The sequence below is a fragment of the Mycteria americana genome, chromosome 8 (genome assembly GCF_035582795.1).
Source record: "Mycteria americana isolate JAX WOST 10 ecotype Jacksonville Zoo and Gardens chromosome 8, USCA_MyAme_1.0, whole genome shotgun sequence".
NCBI classification, from domain to species: domain Eukaryota; kingdom Metazoa; phylum Chordata; class Aves; order Ciconiiformes; family Ciconiidae; genus Mycteria; species Mycteria americana.
In genome coordinates this window covers 26,599,067-26,621,922 of record NC_134372.1, presented here as the reverse complement: position 1 = coordinate 26,621,922, position 22,856 = coordinate 26,599,067, and the positions used below count along the sequence as shown (strand labels likewise).

Below are 22,856 nucleotides of genomic sequence, written 5' to 3'. Positions count from 1 at the left end.
AGTCTGAAGGAAACAGCAAAGAGGTGGGAAATAGATCTTCTGGTGGGACTTACTTTCCCTTGGTGATAAATGGACGACACTTGCTAGGATAGCACAGAGCTGTCTCCTACTTTTTCCACACCCAAGCTGCCTAGCTGGTAGCAAAAGAGCACAGAAGTAGGGAAGGACTCAACAGGTACTGAGTCCCAGCTGTAAGTCTCCTGTTCACATTTATAGGGATGGTTTCAGCTTGACCAAATCAAACACAAGCACACAGTTGCATAAAGAATGCCCTCAACAAACAATTTTTTATTTCTGTAGAAAAGAAGATACTTTTCAGGAAGGACCAGCTTATGAAACAGCAGTTTGCATGGTAATATACATAAATACACAGAGTTAGAATTTAGTGGGAAGTACATTAAAAAAAAAAGCTTTCAAGTACACAAAATAAATGTAGTAAAATTGGGACTAGCCCTTCCACATACTTGCCTCAGAGAGAAACATTTCTCAAATGGAATGAACTTCCACCCATGATCTGCCAACAGATCCTCCACTGCACACAAGCTGCAGGAGGGCACGAGGATGTGCAGGGCCAGAGGGTTAATATCCAGTTTTGGAGATTAAGAGCAGACTTACCCATGACAGGTCAGTCCCCATCCTCTCAACTATCAGGATGTGTGTAGTGTGACAATTACCCAGCCAGCACGTTAAGAGAGCTGCAAGAGGTAGGAAATACCTCCTTACTTCCATCTTCAGATCCCGGGAAGGTTAATGCTGTACAACTTCATTACCCATGACACCATGGAAATCCTGTGACCCTGGGAGGCACTTAGTCACAAAAATGAGAATGTGGCCCCGCAGTCACGGCACCAGTGCTGCCAGGCAGTAAACACAACTGATGGACACAGAGCTTATGGAAAAAAGCTGCTGGATGCAGGCAGCTCTTGAGTAGAAGGAATAATGTCTACAGATATGGAAGAATAGCACAAATCATCACAGACTTCCTGAAGATTTTCCTGCCAACACACCATCAACAGAGAATTCATAGCATCATTTAAATAAAATACCAGTTCAAATGAATTTGAAAGACATTTGCCACATGCAGGAACCCAAAAGGCTGATCCTTATATTACAAACTTTAATCCGTTCCTTCTACTTTTTGCCCTATAGGAGTTTAGAGACCTGTTACATCACTAAACTCTTTTATAAAATATTACAGAGGAGTAAAACTTAATCAGTCTCCATGAGAGAAGGAAAAGGCATCTGAACAACAGATATTCCCTGATGTTGCTCTACATGCTCTCATTTTAAAATTGTTAAAATAAGCAACCTGTGCAACAGGGGTTGTGTCCCATTTCCAAGCCATGCAATGGCAGAGATCCCATGTTTCACTTCAGCTACTGCAAGTGCAAAGGGCAATTCAAGTTTTCCTACCAGTCTCCAAGACAAAAATTAAAAGTTTGCAAAAACCAGAAACATTTAAAACTCTTTAAACACTTTAAATCAGAACAGTTTCTATCAGAATATGACATATTTTACGTGCTTAAAAAAACAAGGAACTCAGGTTATTAAATAAGAATCTACATATCTTAAAAATTGAGAGCTTTTTTACATTACAGCCAGAAGTGTTAATTGTCCTATCTTCCAAAGCAGGAACGTTCATAAGTTATTTCTTTGAAGCGCCTCACAGAGGTTTTGATTGGCATCTGCTTCCTCGGTCATCACCTCCACAGCCTCCCATTCCCCTGACCTGCTGGATTTCTTGATGGCCTCTACTACACTCTGCATGTACAGACCATCTTCAAAAGAGGCTGCCATAGAGACAGGTTTATGATCCCATGTCCGACGGTCTTCCTGGTCCTGGAAAGACTGCCGCAGCGCTTGCACCATGTACACCATTCCTTTTAGGTAAAGCAGTGGGATATCTTTAAAACCCTTATCCAAAAGGCCCTTGTTGACAGTCAGAGAGTCTGTAAACAGTAGTTCTTCTTGTAGCGCGGTGTTTTTCTGCCCATACAAGTCCATCCCGCGAGCTATGAGGCGACCCGTAGACCCAACAATCATAACTTCATGGATGAATGATCCAGGCATGTTGAAGTTGAGAGTCACAGTGCAACAGACACCCTCGCTCATTACCATCTGGAAAAAGCAGAAGTCATCACTAGTGACATGGCGGATCCCGCTTATAGCTGTGTTCTGCTTCACAAAAGTCTTGAGCAAACCGTGAACCTTCTCTGCTCTCCTGCTGATGAGGTGAGTTAAGAGGTCAATAATGTAGGTTCCCATTGTATGCAGACCACCTCCTCCCATCAGCTCATCACAGATCCAGTTGTACTTGTGGCTGAGCAGGCTTCCCCCATAAACTCGTACGTCACAGATCATCACGTTGCCCACATAGTGTTCTTCTATCAACTGCTTCATCTTCACAAAGGCGGGCAAGAAACGGAGAACATTGCCAACGATGCTCATCAGCTTGGGGTAATACCTGGCAGCTGTGACCATCCTGAAGGCATCCACAGAGGTAGTAGCTTTCTCACAGATCACATTCTTCCCTATTCCTGCAGCACAAATGGGGAAAAAAAAAAAATAGCACACACACGCGAAACATGCTCAGATTGCCCCAAAGGCTGTCAAGAAATGGTGTTTTTAAGAGCCAGGCTTTCTTGCTGCAATTTCAAAGGCAAAGGTCTGGGAACTAAAATAGGAATGCCAAGTGCAGCAAGACTCAAAGCTGCTTCCAAAATGCTCTGGTTGCAGAGCTGACAAACTCCCACAGAGAGAGGCTCCAAATAAAGAGAGGATTTTTACATCGTAAAAGATAAATGGCCAAATGTCATCACACAGTATCAAAACAAGACACAATTTGTGTGTTGTAGCTATAAAATTATTTGAATGCCTGTACAGCCAGAGAAAAAAAAAACATCACGTACTCTGCAGGGAAGAGGTGAGCAAACTTTGTATTTCACCATCACATTAATTTATTATTTTAAATAGATTAATAGAAATGGGACATACAAGATACTTAGTGGCCTGCGTACAGAATACAAGAATTAGAAATAATGTTTTGGTAGGTGGATTGTTTTAAAAGCATTGCTAATTGGAAAGCAAAACAGTTTGGTCTACACATACAGCCTACTCGTACAATTAGACTGCAAAGGTGACTGTGTGAGTTACACAGATGAGAGCTGCACTTGCAAGCTGCAAGTGCAAATGCAGCTGCACTGCATTTTTATTCCTACTCATGCACTTTATCTTGTGGTCAGCCTGAATCAATGTGGGCAGTCAATAATTCATTTTTTTAAGTTTAAAGCAGAAATAAAGCAATACAAAAGAGCATCCCAGCACAAGCTTCAACCAAATTCCTACATTCAGTGCTCTGCTGGTATTCCCTCTTCCTCCCCCATCTTCACCCTTTTCTCATGGCATGGCTTTACTTTTCCATATACATCTGTTCTGATAAAATACTTATCTAATAATTTTTCAATGTAACAACCAGGGGTATACCTAGAAGTCTCCAGACATTAACTGGTGAGGTCAGCCCTGAAGGTCAGTCATGTCATACCACAGTTTCTACTTAAGAATTGCAGGAATCACCGCACAAGGTGGTAGGCACCTCTCAAAGAGCGTCTCCTTACCCAGGAGCAGACTGCACTCCCTGCTCAGAACAGCTTTTAATCAACTCCCCAATGACAAGATACCAGCACAAGTGCTTCAATCAGTCTCTTGCACACAAGGGGAAGCCAGATCCCACATTGCAGCTCCTGCTCTCAGCACTCCACCTCCTGGCTACGCTGAGCAAGCCTTTTGGGAACCATCTGAGTGGTCCAGGGCCCAGTGAGCTCCCGTGACACATCACTGTGCCGAACTCAGCCAGGGGACAACTACAGCTAGAGAAAACTCAGAATCTATATTTCTAATAGATACCAGAAAAATCCAGTCAGAAAATGACAAGACTACAATTTTTAGTGGTCTCATCCAAAGAAATCCCCTAAATAGATGCGAGTCAACAGAAGCTTTAATGAACAAAGAGTAAGGTCGAACTCCCTGGGGACACGCTGGCTGCCCACTGGTAACCCTCTATGTCAGAGACCATTTCCAACTCTCCCGCCCCCAATCCTGCTGCTGAGACGAGGCACAACACTCTGTTCAATATTCTGCAGGGCTAGCTGAAGCATCTTGAGATGCTTCAGCACCTGGTTTACCTGCCTTCTTGTTTAAATGGCACTTATCTCAAGCCAGGTTACAGTAAAATACAAGCAAAAAGAAAAAGGATCTTCACAGCATCCTAAGCAGACCACAGTTCTCTACGTTCTCAGAAAATAAAAGCAACTCTCAATCCGCATACACATGGGGTACAGCTCTGCAGTCAGTGCACTGCTGGTGTGGCTCTCCCCGTTGCACAACCCCACCGCCCTCCACCATGCATCTGGCGGTACAAGAGCCGGCTCAGGGTACAAACCCAGCATGGAAATATTCACTCATCTTGGCTCTTTTTCTGGCAGGTTATTGGCCCGAGTTGACTCTTCAAGGACCCTGACAGTGTCCACACAAAAGGGGGTGGGTCCCTGCAGTGGAGGACTGGGAGCAGAAAGGGCCAGGCCAAAGGAGACCACCCCTACTGCCTGGGGACAGCTGTTTCACACCAGGTGGTTTATCACACTAGGTTCCCCTTGTCCTGCCACCCACCCACCCACTCTCATCCTTGCGTCAGCACTGTGCTCTTTTTGCCAGCATAGGCTGAGCCACTTGAGGAGCTGAAACTGACGGATGCCTTGTTTTGGGATGGCAGTCAGTACAGCTCACTGACAGCTCAGCGCAGCCCATCGAGCGCTGCCAGAATGCCAGGACAGAGACCTGGGTACACCATAGCATCTCTGGGATAATCCTGCAGTTGACCTCAGTGGGACATCCACCCAGCTGTCCCCAGGCTCACAAAGATGGCCATGCAGCAAGGAGAAGGGCCAAGTCAGAGATGGCTATGAGGTCCCTTACCAACGTAATGTCCATGCCTTCTGTTTTCCGAGGCAGAGCAACTTATAACCCTTCTCTTGTTACTATTATTTTAATAATTAATAATCTGAACTTTGTACCATATCGTTGTCTTAAATCACCACTGCAAAATTTTCTGTTGAAGTCCCCACCAGCTAGGAGACATGAGAGCCACCACACGGTCCTCTGTGAGCCAGTTGAGCTCACCAACTGAGCCCAGTTTAGAAAAGGAAGCTTCCTCTTTCCAAGCAGGCAGGTTAAATCAGCTCACAGGTGGGTCTAAGCCCACAGAAGGGGTTGCATGCCTGGAAGGAAGGAGGTGGAGCTGTGGAGTTGGGTTTCCCCACCTCAGAGGCAGCAAGCAAGGACAGCAACAGCTCCACTGCCTTTGATGAAGCTCATGGCAGGCTGTCCTAACAACATGCCTCAGGGTCTTCTCTTGCGCATATCTCAGAGCGAACCCTGTCTGCAGGGAGCACATCAGCTTCTGCAGACCATCGCTGCACTGAAGTCCTTCTAAGATGCTAGAGAGAGAAAGAGTCAATCTTCCTCCCTAGAAATTATTTTGTTTTGTCCTTATCCAGGAAATAGGCTGTCCACCCTGCCTCATGACAGCCAGTGCTGCTTCACATCCTGGAAGATGGACATTTCTCTGCCAGCCCACCCCTCAGTTACCAGCTCTGAGCCCCCATGTGCTCTGTAACCTGCCATGATGGATCCTTGGGAAGTGCTTCTTGCTCTCAGTGCTGTGTTCATTATTGCCAAATGTGAAACGATTTACCTAATGCAACCAGCTAAGCAGTGTGAAGGTATGTAGCTCTCTACCGGCTCCTACACTGCTCATGACTGCAATTAACCCTGAATGGCTTCAGGCTGCAGCATCCCCCAGAAAGGCAGTGCTGAGCAGTGCCCTGGAGAGGGTATAAGGAGAGGCTGTACAGCCCTGCGTGCAGAACGGATGCACAGACTGACTGACACACCCCCAGCCAGAGCACCCAACAAGCGATCAGACCTCACCCTGAACAAACTGATACTCTGCTCCTGGTGCACAAGAAATCACCTCTCCACAAGTGCATTTCCAGGCAGGTGCACCCTTCACAACAGTCATTACTAGCTCTGCACAAAGGAGAAACTATTCTTATTTATGGCTTTTGAACTGGTTGTTGTAGTAAGAGTGAGGGAAAAGACAATAAAAGGTCACCATTGCCAGGAGTCCTTAAACAAACCATCTACTCCCGTGGTCAGGGGCAAAAGCACCTGCTAGATTCCAAGAATTTTCAAACCAATTCCTGATTTAGTAAATAAACTAAACATTTAAAAAGAGGTCTCTTAACTCTCATTAATGCAATACAGCCAAATCATGGCTTCACTCAGTGAAATACCAGATTTAAAGTGTGTTCACATCCTATGGAAGCAATCAAAAAACAATAGGCAAGTCAGGACTTACCGGACAGCAGAATAAACTAGACTATTTTCTCCTAAAGGAATCTTAAGTCTCTAGTCAGATCTGCACTGTCCATCAGCAACTTCTCCTGCAGCTGGTTAGCCACACCACATCCAAAACTTGCCATATGTGAAGTATTTTACAGTCCTGGTTAATAAAATGCAAGCACAGAAAACTTGCTGCTTTCTCATGCTACCTGGTGGACACTACCCAGAGCCATGACAGGAGCTGGGGATGGAAACAGGTCCCAGCAATTGCCAGAACCCCCCAGCCCACTCCCTCCTCCTGGTAGGGAGGGTGCCAGTGTGGGCAGGAGGAAGGAGAAGAGACCCTTCAGCCCGGTGGGGCCTTGGGAGGGGGAGCATTCATGGAAAGATAGGAGTAGTGCAGCCCAAACCTTAAAGAGTCAGCCCTCTCCTCAATCAACGTGCATGTGAGCCAAGGTCTCCTCTCTGCCTCAGGCCAGGTCCGTATCAGCAGGCCATGAGGACACTGAGACCACACCTGGCCCACCGCTCATCGAGGAGGTCCTTCATGTCCCAGGGGGGCCCGCTGACTAGCCTGGAATAGGACGTAGCTCACCAGGGCTCCTGACGGTGAGAGGTCCTGCTGTCCTGTGTCTGGGTGGGACAAGCAGGAGCAACCATGCACAGAGGTGTCCCTGCAGTGCAGTCAGGAGGGGACCGGCTGTGTGCCACACAGCCTGCCCAGGCAGTGCAAGGAGAGGGCTGGCCTGGGACAGCCTTCTCACCATGGCAGCTACCACTTTAACTCTTTGGTTGTTTATTTGCCTGGCTATCATAGCCACAGCTGCCCATCCAACACTTTCCATAAGCAGCTAAAGTCCCTAGCCTTGCCCCTCTCTGCACAAGTTATAAAGTTGACTCAAACTACTTAATCTATTTATTCCATGTGAATATGTCCATTGAACTGAAGCCCCAGTTCTTTACTCCCCTGAATAACGTCAGATACCTAAGGTTGCACCTAGGAAGATGTACAACTGGCTGCTGTTGAAGTACACCAGACCATTGCTTTGTCTACCATAAGAAGTTGGGAGTGTCTGAGGAGTCTTTCCAAATAACCAGCTGTTTCAGACGTACTTGCTTTGGGAGCCTCCCAATGAATGAACAAATGAATGAATGAATTCCAAAACACACTGCTTCATTTCATTTGTTTGCCTATGGTTTGAAAAGACCTCCATGCTACTTGTTACAGAGACGGGAAGCACAAGCCAGCACTCATAGCATGCTTGTTCATCCTGTTTCAAGAACAGGAAATCTGGATTTGTCACAACACAAAGCAGTGATAGAGCCCTTTCTGACTCTTTCCTTCTAATTAACATATACATGCTATAATTTGTAAGGACTCCACAAAATCGGGGGGTCAAACAGTCTATGTTGCAAAGATGGCTAAGATGATGTAGTCAACCAAGAGAGACAAGTAAAAGGTTCCTCTGTAGCCACTCCACAAACCATCCGTTTGACAGCTGGGCTCAGTACATGCAGCAGCATTAACTTTAGCATCCTGAAGAAATTTTACTCTGAGGACTTCTCATGTTCTGCCTCCCTGAACTTCTCCTCACATGCAAACATCCCATGTTTTACATTCCACTCCAGCCGGTAACTCTGCTCTGTGCTCACCTAATGCAAAGATGGGTGCATTTTAACTGTGGGACATGAACCACAACACAGACATTTTGTGAAATTAATTTAGTTCCTCTGAGATCAAAAGAAGCACAAATTTTAGGATAGCTTCTTGCTTTGCCTGTTGTGGAGATAAACCATAAGATCACACTGATCTTAATTTGAATTATCCTCTGGGCTTTGATCTGTTCTGTCTGGTTCATGAACTCAATCCAGTGTTACTGCTTTGTCCCTGTCATGCCAAAGTTGTACCTAGGCTTGTTTATGGATTTCTGTCAGTAAGAAACTTATGCAAGCAAATTGCACGGCCTGGAAAAACAGTGTCTCTGCCATAAATAAAAATTTAAGCACATTTAAAAAAAAAAAAAAAGAAAGTATAAGAAAGTATACAAATAAGTAATAAAAGTGTAAGCACTTAAAAAAAAAAACCAAACAAACCCACCCCAACAAAACAAAACACACAAGACCATTAGTACTGCACCACATCTGATCTCTCTGAAAGCCCAGTCTCTCGGCTAGTAAACACCAATCTATTATATACAATTCACAGCCAATAATTCTCCAATTATAAACATCACCGTATCAATCGGAACTTTCAGAGAAAATGTGCTTGCCATCTTTGGCCCTACCCTGATTTTATGTTCCTTCAGAATGCTCAATCACAGCAAGCCATCCAACACTGGCTTAAAATATGTCATGACGTACTTGGTAACGGATCTATAAATACCATTGTGATGAACCTAGAAAGCTGAAAGACAAGTTCAGCATCATATTGGGTCCAAGATGCCTGCATCAGTTTGCAGATCAGAATGGTTCAAGACAGACAGAAGTGAAGAATAAACCACCCTTTACTACTTCATCCATTGATTTTCCCTAGCTTTTTCAGCTTTCCACTTGTCTATACTTCCAGTCAAGCATACATATCACCTCTGTACTTCTGCACCAGCTTTATCCCCCTTTCCTCCTCTGGATAATGCCATCTTAATGGGTTCTCAGCCTTCGAAAAAAGAATCTCAATTCATTTTAGTTATAATTCACCAGAGAAGGTTCAATCCTCTCCTTTAAGCCCACTTGACCATCAAGAGTCATGAGAATTAGTGAAACACTTACTACCTAACAAGTGTTTAAAAGAACTTTTAACATATTTAAAGAGATAAATTCTAAATTATAGTTCAAATATTCAAAAATCAGAATACCTTAAATTCAAAGGACAGTAGTCTAACAAGGTAAACAAACAAATCTAACAATGTAAAAAAGAATTAAAAAAAAAAAAGCCTGAAATGTCCCTCTGCATATCTAAGTGGCATTGCAAATGTTTGTGCAGGGAATTGTTTAATTCCAAAACAAATTACTGTAGAGCAAAGAGGCTAAGAACAACAAACCACCCTGGCTCACATGGTTTGAGATATTACCCATCCTAAAATTAACTCATGTGGATCTCCTGTAAACACAGTAAAAATATCACACTTGTTATATTTACAGAATTACACGCAAACTCACACCCACGCTGTACTACGTGAGAGGATATTAACACTACAAAGTCACACGCTGGAGAATTAAGAAATGTCAGGGTGCCCAGGCAGTTGGCTCCCACCTCCCTGCCCAACCAGTTTGGGGTGTCATCCCTCCTCTCCCAGACACCTTAACCCAGCCCATCTTGCTGGATTCCTCCTGCTGTCCCCAACATCTCCTCCTCCCCCAGCATCTGCCCTCCTGCATCAGATGGAAGGATTCCTCCAGCAAGTCTGCAACTGGGACCGTATCAGCCTGCTACAGCCATGGGTGTCCAAAGAGAGCTCCAGGTGGTGGCCAGAGTCAAAGCACACTGGCTGAAAGCAGCATCTGCAGAGAATTTAAGCCCTGACTCACAAGATTCTACTGAGTGCATGCAAACATTTTTTCAAAGGCTTTTAACTTTCAAGTTTGGTTTTATTTGTGAGGAAAACAGAAAGCAGAGCTGAACAACCCCCCACCCCAGGCAAATCTTGGTTTCCTATTGCAGGGAAGACCTGAAATTAATTAAGCAACTTGTTTGGGTTTTTTGGTTTTGTTTTTGTTTTTTAAATGGGCATAAAAACATTCTGCCCCCTCATCATCATCATCATCACCTCTGAAACAGCTCATTTTTATTAAAACCTCCCCACCATCAGTTAAGTCTGAAGAAAACATGGGATATTTTAGCGCAATTAGTTCAAGATTTGCAAAGCTATAAGCAATTATAAATAGTATTTTTACAAAAAATTCTAGGTAATCTTTCTTGCAGATGGCACTACCAATTCCACACAAAACCTTTAGCACTGCATTTGCATGTTGGTGCAACCAGAATCATGCTGGGATAACAGCTTCAAATTTCAATCTGCCAACAAGCTATGGATTTTTGGTCCAACTCCAAAGATAAAAAGGTACCTAGAGCCTTCACAGCAATTTGCCGAGTTAGTGGTGGAGGGATATTGATGCAAACCAAATCTACGTCCTGGTGCAGCAAGATATCGTCAGTCCGACTTGTGTAGAAGGATATGTTCATTTCCTCTGCCAGCTGTTTGGCTTCCTCTTCAGTCTTCCCCCAAAGCGCTTCAACGGAGAAGCCTTCTGCTCTCAGCAAGGGTACCAGTACCCGGGCGGTGCTGCCAGTTCCAAACACACCCACTCCAGGAAGCATTTTCATTCTGCATTCATTCAAGCATCAGGGTCTACATGTAGGCCTTCAATAAAATGTTCAGCTCCTCAGCTTTCTGTTCCACCCACAGTTCCTAAAACGTGAAAAGCTACAAGTCAGTACCAACAAAAGGCATATTTTGGCATCAAATGCATCTAGCCTGAATGCTAGCTTCTACCCTTCATAAGGCATTCAAAATTTTCAAAGATCCTAATTAAAAAAAACATAGAAAATCCATAGAGAATAGTATTAAGGGACAAGTCAAACAATCCTACTGCAGAAGAATAGTAGAAAGAAAGCAGCTTTACAAGTCACGAACATCTCCTGCGTTTCAAAACTCAGAACACATGTACAGAAACACACATGAGCATGCCGGGACAAACCAGACACGGCGAGGCACAGACTGGGAGCAACAGGAAGCATCAAGGGGACAGGACATAAGAACCTATCGCAATGGCAGTAAAAGCAGTACTGCTGTAGTTGTGATGACCTAAGTCTCTAAATGAGATAAAGGTTTGTGAGATGAGGTAATATCTTTTATTAGACTGACTGAGATAGCTGGAAGTAATAGGCAAGCTTCTGGGCACATAAATCTTTCTTCCAAATTAAATACACAAACTGAAAACAACTACTTGGAGCTTAACAATTTCATGGCAAATAGTTAAGCCACTCCAGAGAACATCTAGAAAATATGTCCTGGGGGGAAAGCCTGGATTCACTGAGCTTGTTTAGTCAGGGGAGGAGAAGGCTACAAGGAGAGGTAATGACAGTATTAAAATACATAGAAAACTGCTTTCAGAAAGGAAAAGGGCGCTCCTCTATGTCCATTGTGGGTAGTTAAAACTTTTACTTAACTCGGGATAGTTAAAAATATCTCCTTCTGTCTGTGCCATTTAACCTCCAGGAATGCAGGGTTTTGCACACAATTATTATATTCCCTACACAAAAACATTTGGTTAAGTCACACTTCTTTTCTTCCTTTAAGTATTTCTTGGTAAATTAATCCCTTTGGATCCCTACTTGCCAGTTTGGCTTAGAACTGCTTCTGGCACAACTGGCTGAACTGCCTTTAGCATTCACTTGAGCGCGAACTTCGAGGAGAGATGTCAGCAGTCTCCTCAATCTGTGACACCACAGCTACCTATGATCTGGCTTTTGTTCTGTGCCTTTTGAATTCTTATCTGCTACACCCACTGTTGACGTTTTCTGAATGATTTTTTTTTTTAGAAAGAAAAAGTTTTCTTCATTTTATAAACATAACAAATTCAGTTTTCTTTAGAAGCTGATTATGAAAAAGCAAAGACCATGTTGCAAAGAGAACTGGTACCAACACCAGATCACCACCTTTGGAAAAAATCCCCACAAGCAACAAGAATCACAATCTGTTTTGGAAAGAGTCACGCATCTCCCCATCCTAAAATACTCGCACTAAGTTACAACGCGTGAAAGCAAATCCCGACACAGCACCAGGAAGTACCAGCATGCAAGTCAAACTACCCACAATGCAAACACTTTGTATGCTATCGGCATTTTGTTAGTCTGGGGGGGTGCCTACACAGACCAGCATAACAAAACTGCAACCCTGACTGAATTTCTAGGTATTTTTGTGGTATAGACACTAAACTAGGAAACAGAAACAGCAGCACTTACGAATATTTATTTTGCAAAACACAAACAAATATTTACAGATGCAATAAAACACCTTATGAAATGTTTACCGAATTAATTCAGTATGTTTTTCGCTTGTTCTGTGTGATGTTAGGTTTGCAGTGATACAGTCATGATCTGTCTTTATAAACAAGAACAAAATTAATTTGAATTTTAATTAACTCATTTTTATCTGATGTTTAGCAGAACACTCAAATAAGGATGGTATCAAAATGATCTTGAAAATATTTACTATTCTACGTAAAAGGGTAATTTACTGGCAGGAAAGACAGCTTGTATTCAGGCCTGTTTTCTATAAATGACACAAAAATAAAGTCTTGCGGCTGCATGGACGGTTAAGTATAACTGTTGAAGTCCCCACACATATATATTTGGTAGTTTACAGGCTGGAAGAAAAAAACCTGCTTGCAATAAAAAGAGCATAATCTTCTTTTGAACAGACACAAACTAAGTAAGGTGGAATTGAGACAAGGTGTGTGCCTGCTTGCACCAGATCGCACAGACATGCTCAGCAATGTCAAAATCACACAAGACAAAAGTTTAGAAAAGGTTGAATTCTTTGAAAATGCTATTAAGAGCACACTGTCGCACTTAACGTGCACAATAGGAGACTCCTGATATTCAGATAAGCTGATTTCTGTAACGCTCGCTCATTTTAAGTTCTACTTTTTTCTGTTTGCCATCCAACTGTCTCTTAAAAATCTCAGTCAGGTGGAATTCATTTTAAACAAGTAATATTTATTACAAGTAATAAAGTTGTTACTGGTTGTGACATTCTCATGGGTCTTAAGCTTGCATGAGAATCTTTGACAAAATCTACGTAGGAACTACTCAGATTTTCACTTTGCACTAGGAATCTTGCACCAGTGACATTAATGCACTGCAGAGACCTTCTGTGAAAGCAGATGCTACCTCAGAACTGTCAGTTCTGCAAGGACCCCAGCAGAGGTGACCAAAATGCTGGTAGAGACTGCGGGCATCACTCTGGAAGCCAGCAAGGTCTCTACAGGAATAGAGCTGGGGAACTTAACTGGTCCACCTGAGAAGCTGGAGGCCACCTCATACATGAAGCCATTTTTTCCTGTCAAACTGTTCATCCAGCCTTCTGGCACACATATACCTGAAGCTCTGTATGTAACAGCTGATGTGCACGTGGTTCATGCGTCGATCTCAAAGAGATCGACATGCTTTCTTTACTAAACGTGCTTTTAATTTAGTGCAAGTGTGATGTGCGATAACCCACGAGTCCAAAGCCTCGAGCAACCCCCACCACACCTCAAGACAAGGCCGGCACAGCGCTCTGTCCTTCCTGGTCCAGATGTGCAACGACAAAGGCCCATGTCCGGCACACTGCTTCCTGCAGGTACCGCCAGAGGTCAAAGGCAACAGTGAGGACTATGCCAGAGACAGCAGCATCTGGAAAAATGTGGAAACCAAAACGGCCCTCACGCTATCACTGTGCTGCAAATGTCGGGGGAGGGCCACGGCAGCCCCGGGGATGCCTCTGGCATGGCTTACGGTGCTCTCTGCTGACAGGGGATGCAGGGCTTGGGCAGCTGCTCTTTGTGTGTGGGTCCCTCATGGGACTGGACGGGGCAGGCCCCCACCTCACTTCACCTCGCTTCGCCTCGCCTCACAGGGCTGGACGGGGCAGGCCCCCACCTCACCCCAAGGCACCGGCCCACACCGAGGAAATCCCGCTGATAGCACCCGGGGCCCTCGCCAGCCGCGCCCAACCCAGCGCCCTCGGACAGGGCCCCGCCCCCCTCGCCGCCAAGCAGCCCCGAGCCGGGGAAAGGGGGGTCCGGAGGGGGGGTGCCCCGAGCTGCCCTTACCTGCCGCCGGCCGGCGGAAGGGGCTGCCGGCACCGCCCGCCCCCCCCCCCATCCTCCCGCCGGGCGCGCTCCCGTGGCGGCCGCTCGCTCCCGGCGTGACGCGCGGCGACGCCCCCGCCCTCCTCGGCCCGCGCAGACGCAGGCGCGGCGGCCCCGCCCCTTCGCCGGGCAGCAGCTCCGAAAATGGCGGCGTCCAGGGCGGCTTCTCCCGCCGCGTGGAGGGCGGCCTATCCCTCGGTCGGGCAGGGGCGGGGAGGGGGGGGGGGGGGTCGGGCCTTCGGCCGACGGACAGCGCCGGCAGCCAGTAGGAGGTCGGCGTGGCGCGTCGTCATCTCATTGATGAGCTCCCGCCGCGCTTCTCCTAGGAGAGGTGCTGTGGTCCCTCCTGCATCGCCCCGTGCTGATCTCCGCAGTACAGGGGGGACGGGGATGTACTGGGGAGCCCAGCACTCCAGGGGTGGCCCCGCCAGTGGCAGGACCCGCCCCCCTCCACCGCCTGGCAATGCTCTGCCTAAGGCAGCCCTGGACACCACGAGTCTTCTTTGCAGCTCATGTTCGGCTTGGTGTTCACCAGCACTCCCAGGGACTTTTGCACTTGTGCTTCTGCTGATGGCTTCACCGAGATGTACTGCAGGCTGGTACTTGCCCGGCCCAGCTCAGTGAGGGCTCTGGATGGGAGGTCCTGAGATTGGGATTTCAGATCAATGTGCCTCTGAGCCCTGTCAGCTCCTCTATCCGCCTGGGGAACTTATGCAGTGAGATTTCCTGGGTATAGTCTTTGGCTCAGGGGATCCATATCTCACTGCAAGTCTATGTTGCTCAGAGAAGTTCCTTGTTACAGGCAGGCTGAGAGCAGGATCCTGCTCAGCAACTGAAGCTGTACTTTCGGAGACCCTGGAGAGGGCAGAGCAGCATGACGCCCAAAGAGCCCCTGTACAGCCATCATGCTCCATCTAAGGACAGCCTTGCTCCTCATCCTCTCCCAGCATTGCACAGGAGGCTCCTCACCTGCTCCCAACAGGCTGCACAGGAGAGGAAGACCTCGGTGGCAGGACATGAGGCAGGCGCTCCTGAGCACCTTTTGTATTACCCTGGTTCACTGCAAAGGAGCAGGGAGCTGCTGAGAAACTCTGCAGCCTCTGTCTTGCTTTATATATTGTGTAAAGCATGGTGTAGCTGCCTGACAATATGGGGCACCTTGTGTTATTAACAGCATTGTAATTTCCTGCTCTCTTTTCTCCTTTGCAGACAGCATCATGAAATGTTGCCATGGAGCTGGAAGGGGCTCTGGTAGGAGAGGAGCTCTGTGGAGTGGGCAGTTGGCAAGACTTAATCCTCAGTTCCATTGGCACTGCGGTTGGGAAGACTGGGAAGGCACTGCCCCAGCTGGAGAAGGTCTTGCTGAGCCCTGGTCCCTGGGGATATGCATGCAGGTCCATGAGGGAGGAGGAGGCTGTGCATGGAAAGGGAAGAGTTCACAGTTCTAGTTATCACTGACATGTTCTTACTGAGCTCTTGCACCTTCTCGCTGCAGATCTGTGACTGTTTGGGGTGCTGAGGCCACTGACCCAGTGAGGCTCTGCACCTCACTGGGTGCAATGGGGCAATGAAGAGGGCAATGGATATACCTAGAAGAAAGAGCTGAAACCTTTGTTCTACCATCTACAGATAGCCCCCCACAGCTGATGTGCTCAGGTTACAGTTAAAATTGACTCATTCTCATTTCCCCAGGCCAGGAAACCCAATTTGGGCTCTGGAGTTAGATGAGGCTTGTGTTAACAATCTTCCTGTTTCTCTTGCTCTCCTAATTGGGATATAGAAAATTATCCTAATTGACTGGAGAATCCAACTTGCCAAGGGCAGCCTAGGAAAGGCTTGTACTTATGTGCAGTACTCATGGAGCAGGATGGACAGTCACGCTCAGTTGCCTTGGTGTTTGCACTTGGGTCGCAGCATCTTGGTAAAAGCTTCTGCAGCAGGTCTTGGACAGGAGAACGTGGGCACCCACCTCTTCTGCTGCTTTCCTGCCATGGTTTCCAGCTGGTGTCCATGCTTGGAGATGGGGCAGGGCAAGGCTGGGGGCATGTAGCTTCCCTTCCCACTGTGCTGATCGTCCATGGCTCAGTGGTCCTGCCTGCCTCACCTGTGGCAAGAAATATACTGCCAGCTTTGCCCACTCCAGGATCCTTGGTGCTGACATCTCTGAGATGGGGGAGAGCATGAAGGAGTTCACCTTGTGTTTGATTGGCTTCATCAGTGCTAGCGAATGTGAGAACTAGAATAGAAATGAAAGGGAAGGAAGCAACAAGTACATGTTGTCACTCAGTCATGAGGTGAGACGAGAGGAAGACTTGAATGCAGAGAGGAACTGAACATCAAAATGAGCATGGGAAGAGATTAAGAAGTCCAGAGAGGAGAGCGAGACAGACACAGAGCCTCTTGCTTGTCATTCTTGTGAATCGTGTACCACAAGAATTTTGTTTATGACCCTCCCGTCAGCAAATATCCTGCTGATGTTGCTGTTTCCCCATGTGGGTCGGTTTCCAGATGAGACCTCAGCTGTGCTTCAGCCAGGAGGTTCCACTGGCTGGTGGAGAAAAGCCCCAGCAAAGACCCTTTCCTCCAGGAGATGCATGTGGCTGGGCTGTGCATGCCTGGCATGGGGAGTCCAGGGGAGACCCATGGTGCAGGGAGCTGCAGCCAGAGCCAAGTGTCTAGGACTCTGCCCTCTCCCTGGCAGAGATGCCCATGGGGCTTTGGGAGCACACCTGCCATGTGGAGAGGTGCAGGATCAGCCCAGGGGCACACCAGTGTTCCCAAATTCTCAGCATCCCTTGCTTTCTGCAACCATCCTTCAGTCTTCGACCCGCCCTGCGGGACAGGCTCTGCTGTCCTCTTCTCCTCCCCGTGCTGTGGTGAAGGTGGTGTTAGGACCATGCTCACTGGTGATAGAAGATGGTCCCAGTAGGATACTGCTCCCCAGACTCTTTTTTGGGGAGGGCTGTGGTGGTGGACCCCCATCCTGCATGCTCAATTTGGGCTTCATCATCTTGGAAAAGAGAGAGAAAACAGGGATGGGAGGAAGGGGGCAGAGAAAATGGGAGGAGGTCAGTGGTGAGGTGGGGTCATGTAATGTGGGGATGTGGGGGATGCTGCCTTTGGAGAAGGGAGGATGTTGGGTCCAGCTTCAAAATGGGGCAGGGGGGTGATTACTGGAAATGCTGACAGGAAACTAAAGGGGAGGAAATGGCAGGTGGGAGTAGGTTTTGCTGTGAGCACAAAAGAGGAAGAGCAGTGACAGGCAGTGGAAAGCCTGCAGGGAGCAGCAGAGATTGCACCCATGGAGGCTGGGGACACAGAGGGGCCTGCACCTGCTGCCTGTGCTGCCCACATCCCTCCAGTGTCTGGCCTGGTTGATGCAGCTCTGGGGAGGAAAGGACATCCCTTCAGCCGGAGGGGGCAGGGGGATGCGGGGGACTGCCTGGAGCACCCCATCCCTGCAGGGCAGGAGCCAGGACCTGGGTGCTTATGGCCAGAGCTGGGTTGGTGGGCCTGGTCCCAGCCTGGCTGGGGCTTGTACATCCCACGTGTGAGCAACCAGAAAGCTCCAACCAAGCCCATCCCCACATCAAACCACAGCGGTCCTTGGTGTTTGGGGGCCGGCAGGGTGTGTAGATTCTAACGCAGCCTCAGCTAGCATGCCGGACAGGGCAGACATCACCCTGTCACCCCGCTGTGACAGCAGCATCACTTTCTCCCAGGAGTTCATTCTCTGGTGTAAAACAAAAAGGACTCGGGTGACGCAGGGAGGCAGCACTGTAGGAAACTGGGGAAGCCCTTTCCCCTGCGCCTGCCTGTGTAGGGGACAGGGAGCTACTGGGCTGCAACCTACTGGGAAATGGCCAACCTACAATACTGGGAGATGGCCATCAGCGGTGCTCGGCTGCGTTATTTGGGTCCATCTCAGGGCTGAGAGCACGTGGCCTGGATGAAACTGCAAAAGGAATCAAACAGCGAAGAGAGGAGATAAAAATCAGGCTGAAGCAAGAGAAGGGGAAGAGAGGGGAAGCCTGCAAGCGCAGAGGGAACTGCCTGGCCGAGCGGTGAGGAGGCGAGCTCCCAGCAGGGCTGCAGCTTGCCCCAGCTGAGCAGTGACCCTCGTGCTGCGGTGAGAGACAGGAACTTCCCAGCCGATCCTGCCGGGCACCCAGCATCATCGCCACGAGGCTGTCAGATAGACAGCATGGAGGTCCGGCTAGCCAGTGGCTTTCTGCCCCTGCTGGTCCTTGCCTGGCTGCCCACTGGTGAGTCCCCCTGTGCCCTCGCCTCTGCTCTGAACTCTTCCGTCTTTGCATATGCCTGAAGGAGGTTTGGGACATGGCTGCTGCTGCTTTTCCCTCTCCTCTTGCAGCATTTAACCCCCCCTTCTGCACCAGCACCTCACCATGTGCCTTGCAGAGGGGGTCCCCCCTGCAATTGCCTGTGCCCAGGCTGCAGGCTCTGCCCACGGGGACCCAATTTCAGGCTCTGGGCTTTGAACCAGCATCGCCTTCAGCAGCAGGGAGAGAAAACAGTTGGAGGGGGGGAAGGAAACAGAGATACTTATAAGCCTGATGACTGCAAAGGGGGTCAGCTTCACATGGAGGATGCAGATATTCCTTAACACAAACCCAACCCTCCATGGTTGGGTTTTTTTTCGGCAGGACTCACTCACCAGGTTTCAGCCACAATCAATGCATCAGTGGAGTTAGATCTCATCTTGCAGTGTCTGCTCCAGACAGGCTCGAGCAGCACTGCTGGGGAGGTGAAGTGGTGTAATACCACCCGAAACAATGGAGAAAAGCAGAACGAAGGTGGTGTGGAGATGAGAAAGGGTAAGGGTTCTGCCCAGCTCATCGTCACCAGTGTGAAAAAAGCACATACAAGAACATACACATGCAGGATGGAGAACACGAGGAATATCTCTGAGAACAGACATTCCAAACCGAACAACCAAGGTAAGACACTCACGGGAGCAGAGAGAAAGGACTGAGGAAGGGAGAGAAGAGAGGGAGGACTCTGCTGAGGTGTGAAGTGACTTCAGCTCAGAGGTTCAGGAGTGATTCTGAAGTACTCCAGAGTGAGCATTAGGGGATGCAATGAAGCCAGAGAGGCTGCAGGGGGTCTACTACATTTTATTTGCTTCTCTAGGGCCTACCATTTCCCCACAGCTAGACCCCCAGTCCCACCTCACGCTCCATGAAATGGTGGAGCCTGAGCCTGTGGCCTCAGTGGCATGTCCTGCTCGGGTGCCAGAAGGCCCTTCTGTCTAGGCTGCAGGAGGAGGTGTCTTCCCCTGATCCTCCCATTTTCAGTCCTTTCTGAGACAGAGAAATGCTTGTGTGCTGCACAGCATTGGGTGGCACTAATCAATGTGCAACATTTCAACGTTCAATGTTGAGGAACGTTTAGCAGCCAGATTTGGAAAAGAGCATCAGCTGCTGGAGAAAAGGACAGTTACTTCACTGTGTCTTGCATGAGCGACACATGCCAGTGGGATATGACCCCTGCAAGGTCATATATATGACTCATATTTCACTTATCACTTACATTTTTGTTTCCTCCAGGGACAGTCAGCCAGCCAGAAGAGTCAGTCATCGCCATGGAGTGCAGGTTCGAGATTTGGTCAGAGAATCTCATGGTACATGTCAAGTGGTACAAACCTGCAGGTCTGGAGGAGAGGAATCAAACCAACACCATGGCTCTGGGAGAAAACTGTACCAATCTTACCAGCCCCGGCGTGCGTGCAGCCAACATGGGAATCTGTGGGTGTAGGCTGTTCATCACAGGAACAAATTTGACGGACACTGGAAACAGCATGCAAGGGACAGTTCCCAGTAAGTGGCACTGCTTCTGTTTTCATGGGGGTGATGAGGGGGCACAGAAGGATGCTATGATGAACACTCCCTGCGGTACCCCTGTGCACCATTTCCCCCAAAAGCATCCCGGGCACTGGAGGAGCCAACTCAGCGTGGCCCTTTTGGCAGATGCATCCTACCAGGGAGCTGCTTGGCATTTGGGTCCTTGAAATAGGACGTGCCACATCTTCCAGGTACAGCATGTCAGCTGAAAGCTGAGGTGGCTGGAGCTGCGGTGGCAGGAGTGGGACAGCCAGGGCTGTGGGGTCCAGGTCCCTGCCCCAAAGCAGAGCAGGGAGCAGTGTCCTCTGCCTCTGGGCAGTCTCTCGCTTGTGTTTCTGTCTTCCAGGCTGTGGCCCTGGGGCACCTCAGACCAATGTCACCGAGAAGGAGACCTGGACAGCTGAATCCCCACAGCCCTGTGGCTGCAAGAGTTAGGGGCAGGAGGGGTCCTCAGGGAGAAAGAGGAGCAGCAAGGGGGGAAACATATCCTGAGTGGGTGGGAGCCACTGGCAAATGGGAGTAGGCACCAGTGGATCAGAGGCTGTGATGCTGGGAAGGCGCTCTGATGCTCCGACCACCCCCCCGGCTGAGTTTGGGTGACTTTTTGGAGACTGTTCCCCGCAGGATTTTGTCAGCATCCGGGGGCTGTGGGGGCTGCAGGTTGTTCAGGGTCTGAAAGCCCAAGTTTGGACAAGAATGGCCCCCCCTTGAAAGAGGCAATGACAGCACGCATCCCTGCACAGTGGGATGGCGGCTCACAGGTGCCTCTGTGATGGTTGTGTGTGCAGGACTCAACTTCCTCCTGTGTATCATCTTCGGCTTAGCGATTGGGACGCTTCTTTACATGCCGATAATTGGCCTTCTGCTGTGGCAGTGCAGAAGGAACAGAAAAGGTAAGGCTAAGCCTGCGCCGAGCCTCCATCTCCTGTGGGAGCCGGTAGCATCTCTTCCTCACCTGCTGGTCTGGACAAGCCCAGGCTTTGGAGATGTCCATCTTCGATATCCAAGTGAGCTCCTGCTCACTTGGTGTTCCCTGCACGAGTCTGTCCTCCTGGACAAGCTGTCCTAGGGTGGGGAGAAGATTCACCCCCTCCCTTCCCTCTGGCCAGTTGCTGGTGAGACCTGGTTATGGCATAAGCCATGGTGCAAGTGAAACAGGTCTTGCACATTTCCAGAAGTGTCCAGCTCAGAGCTCTTCTCCAGCCCCTCCTGCCCCTTGGCCATCTTCAGAGCCAGCCAGCCGCAGAGCCCCATCCTCTCCTGCAACAAAAGCAGGACCAATGCAGAAGTTTTCTTCATTTAAAATAATGATCATTATCGTTATTTTAACTACTATTTAAACTATGTTTCCTTTTTCAGGAAAGCTCACAAGCAGGCAAGTGGTGGAGGGGAACCAGCTCAGCATGGTAAGCCAGGGAGGGCTTTGCACATATCATTTCCTTCTTCCTGTAAAAAAAAGCACTGGCTGTTGAATACCCATTGAAAGGATTTCAGAGTAAAATCAGCTTTGCTTTCTGAAAACGTGGTCCTAAACACATTAATTCCTATTAAATAGGGGCTTACGAGCTTCTGTGTAGGTGGCACCTCTGAGCAAGCTGGATAATGCATGGGCAATGCAAATGGTTGTGCCAGTGGAAAAATATTAGCAGGGGAGATGCAGAAGGGAAAGCCAGGGCTCTACTCATTGCTCTCTCCCCTGCAGGCAGCCCCGGTGATAGGGACCGAGGACCTTACCTATGCCAACCTGACGTTTGAGAAGAATGGGACAAAACCCGCCTCCTCTGACATCATTTACACCAAGATCAAACCATCGCAACAAAAGCAGAGCAGTGGGGATGCCAGTGCTGCCAACGCAGGGGTGGATGTCTCCCCGGAGGGAGAGGGCAAATGAGGGAGAAGGGAGGGATGAGCAGCTTGTTGTATGCCTGTCAGTGTCATCATCCCTGAAAACTAGGAGTTAGCTCATACGGAAGTGCAATCTTGGCAACCAAAGCCACCTATTTACAGCCAAATGGCTGCACCACTATGCTTTATGTTCCCCTGGAAGAAGCCATCTCTCGTGGTGAGGACAGGGCTCTTCCAGCCATTTTTCCCCTTGCCTTTCCGCAGCCCCAAGCACCGCCAAGCCTCATCAACTCCTTTCACGGTCTCCAGTCACTGACGGGCTCCTCTAGCAACTTGCTCCATGTTTCAGCAATGTCACTGTGCACCGTGTGGCCACCATAGTCCAGGAAGCCCTTGGTTTCCCCTTGGTGTTGGACATGCTGGGTGGGGTGGCCATGAGAAGCTCCTCTCAGCACTGGAAAAGTCCTGGAGCGATTTTCTGGATTTTCTCCGGAGCAGGTACCTGCTGTGATGTGGGTTGACCTTTCTCTGGTTCACTCGCTCGAAACACAAGGAGCAAAGATGGAAAGGCATCATTTGCTTCGCAGAGGTGCAACGCAGGTGCTGCTGCAGTGATCTACGTGGATTTGCTTCATACCAGGAGTGGACAGGTATAGTCATGCATGTGGAGCTTTCCTGTAATTTGGAAAAAAAAAAAAAAAATAAAAGGTGATGTTTTGCCCTCAGTGTTTCCAGTTCTGTACTGCTGATGGAGACCGAGCTGAAGTCTGGCAGGAATAGTCACCAAGCCCTGGAGACTTTCTGGTTTCCCCACTCAGTCCAGTTTCAGAGCAGCTATCCATGGGGGACATCCCCAAAGCAGTGGTGGTGGAGCTCTGCCCCCAGTGTCCTGGGGGC

General features: G+C 48.5%; 2 protein-coding genes and 1 long non-coding RNA gene across 9 annotated transcripts; 2 read left to right on the top strand and 1 right to left on the bottom strand.

Annotated features, from left to right (window-relative positions):
• Positions 1-267: 267 nt before the first annotated feature.
• On the bottom strand, positions 268-14,327 carry GFOD2 (Gfo/Idh/MocA-like oxidoreductase domain containing 2). 4 transcript variants are annotated; one of them, XM_075510272.1, is made up of 5 exons: positions 14,215-14,310; positions 13,655-13,795; positions 12,430-12,500; positions 10,462-10,805; positions 268-2,537 (listed from the first exon to the last, which is right to left on the bottom strand). In XM_075510272.1, the coding sequence occupies exons 4-5, from the start codon at positions 10,718-10,720 to the stop codon at positions 1,639-1,641; spliced, it is 1,158 nt and encodes a 385-aa protein (XP_075366387.1). In that variant the 5' UTR covers positions 10,721-10,805; positions 12,430-12,500; positions 13,655-13,795; positions 14,215-14,310; the 3' UTR covers positions 268-1,638. The 4 variants fall into 4 exon arrangements, with proteins under 4 accessions (XP_075366387.1, XP_075366386.1, XP_075366385.1 ...); XM_075510271.1 differs by lacking the exon at positions 12,430-12,500; XM_075510270.1 differs by lacking the exons at positions 12,430-12,500; positions 13,655-13,795 and having other exon boundaries at positions 14,215-14,327.
• A 150-nt stretch (positions 14,328-14,477) lies between these two features.
• LOC142413787 (uncharacterized) lies at positions 14,478-16,073 on the top strand. The gene is made up of 3 exons (XR_012776906.1): positions 14,478-14,873; positions 15,060-15,274; positions 15,463-16,073. It is a non-coding gene; the product is annotated as an uncharacterized LOC142413787 (long non-coding RNA).
• Positions 16,074-16,089: 16 nt separating this feature from the next.
• LOC142413786 (uncharacterized) lies at positions 16,090-22,666 on the top strand. 4 transcript variants are annotated; one of them, XM_075510299.1, is made up of 6 exons: positions 16,090-18,518; positions 18,992-19,211; positions 19,821-20,090; positions 20,903-21,007; positions 21,474-21,520; positions 21,817-22,666. In XM_075510299.1, exons 2-6 carry the CDS (start codon positions 19,079-19,081, stop codon positions 22,003-22,005), a joined length of 744 nt encoding a protein of 247 aa, XP_075366414.1. In that variant the 5' UTR covers positions 16,090-18,518; positions 18,992-19,078; the 3' UTR covers positions 22,006-22,666. The 4 variants fall into 4 exon arrangements, with proteins under 4 accessions (XP_075366414.1, XP_075366415.1, XP_075366413.1 ...); XM_075510300.1 differs by lacking the exon at positions 18,992-19,211; XM_075510298.1 differs by having other exon boundaries at positions 16,090-19,211.
• Positions 22,667-22,856: the final 190 nt, after the last annotated feature.